The sequence below is a fragment of the Echinops telfairi genome, unplaced genomic scaffold (assembly GCF_000313985.2).
Source record: "Echinops telfairi isolate 266 unplaced genomic scaffold, ASM31398v2 ScPeMD7_7403;HRSCAF=8441, whole genome shotgun sequence".
Classification (NCBI taxonomy): Eukaryota; Metazoa; Chordata; class Mammalia; order Afrosoricida; family Tenrecidae; genus Echinops; species Echinops telfairi.
In genome coordinates, this window is record NW_022111303.1 from 292,755 (window position 1) to 293,787 (window position 1,033).

At 43.1% G+C, this 1,033-nt stretch overlaps 1 protein-coding gene across 1 annotated transcript; it reads left to right on the forward strand.

The window, feature by feature from the left end:
* The first annotated feature begins 231 nt into the window (after nucleotides 1–231).
* Nucleotides 232–658, forward strand: LOC115871778 (small integral membrane protein 30). Its single transcript, XM_030887327.2, has one exon. It carries the CDS (start codon nucleotides 392–394, stop codon nucleotides 569–571), a length of 180 nt encoding a protein of 59 aa, XP_030743187.1. The 5' UTR covers nucleotides 232–391; the 3' UTR covers nucleotides 572–658.
* The last annotated feature ends 375 nt before the right edge of the window (nucleotides 659–1,033 follow it).

The window sequence follows — 1,033 nt, forward strand, 5'->3', positions numbered from 1 at the left end:
TACCCAAAAAGAGAAAGTTATTGCAAGATTTTGTTCAAAGGAGAAAAATATATATATAGGCTTCCTGTGGGTAAGCCTTGAGCCTATAGAAATGGAATTCAAGGAACTGGCATTCCATGGTGCTCACCTTCCCGACAAAATCACTGAAGACAAAAAGTGGGTGCATAAGTAAATGTGGTGAAGAAAGCTGATGGAGCCTGGCTATTGAAAGATATACTGTCGATTCCTGTCATGGCTGCTTCCAGGAAGGTGTCGCGTGGGACCTCTTAGCTTCTGCATCCTGAGTTCCTAGAACGGAGTGTTTAAAATCAGATAGAATTACATATAGATATCCCTCCATTTCTTTGGAACCATCGGCCTGGAGATCCAGCCACCGCAAGATTCCAGCATCATGCCCTCGGCTCCCACTCAGTTGGTGTTGGCCCTGATTTCACTGCTCTCCGTGCTGCCTGTGGTGGAAGCGGTGGAAGCAGGAGATGCGATTGCTCTCTTGTTAGGAGTGGTTCTTAGCATTACAGGCATCTGTGCCTGCCTAGGGGTGTATGCACGAAAGAGAAATGGGCAGATGTGACTCTGAAGGGCCTCCTGAGGCAAACATGACCGCGACAAACCTTTGTGCTCTTGAAATTATGAAAACTGACCTATGCCGTTTGAACATTCCCAAAGAAGCAGATCATTAATAGGGTAGTTTTACCTTTTAGATGTTTTCCTCTAAATGGGAACAAATTGATATATGTATGTTCGATGGGGGAAAGTGTTCTTGTCACATCAAGATGTATTGGAAAGTGCAGCCTTTAGATTTGTGTTTGCTGATTAGGAAGGATGTGAGAGAAATAACATGACTGAACTTGGCTTGATGAGGCTCGGGGCACATGAAATAAGAAGGAAGCCCTTGTCCAGAATCCTGGGAAAGCAGTAGCGTTTGGTCTGAATTACTGCCTCTTGTTTCACTGGGTTTGTGTTTTGTTATATCCAAAATTAATCTTATACTCGTATATGAAATATATTCAAAAGTTGAAACTTTTATGTCTTT

Bases quoted from the DNA above. Each gene is read 5' to 3' on its own strand.
- LOC115871778 (XM_030887327.2), top strand. From the start codon at position 392: ATGCCCTCGGCTCCCACTCAGTTGGTGTTGGCCCTGATTTCACTGCTC.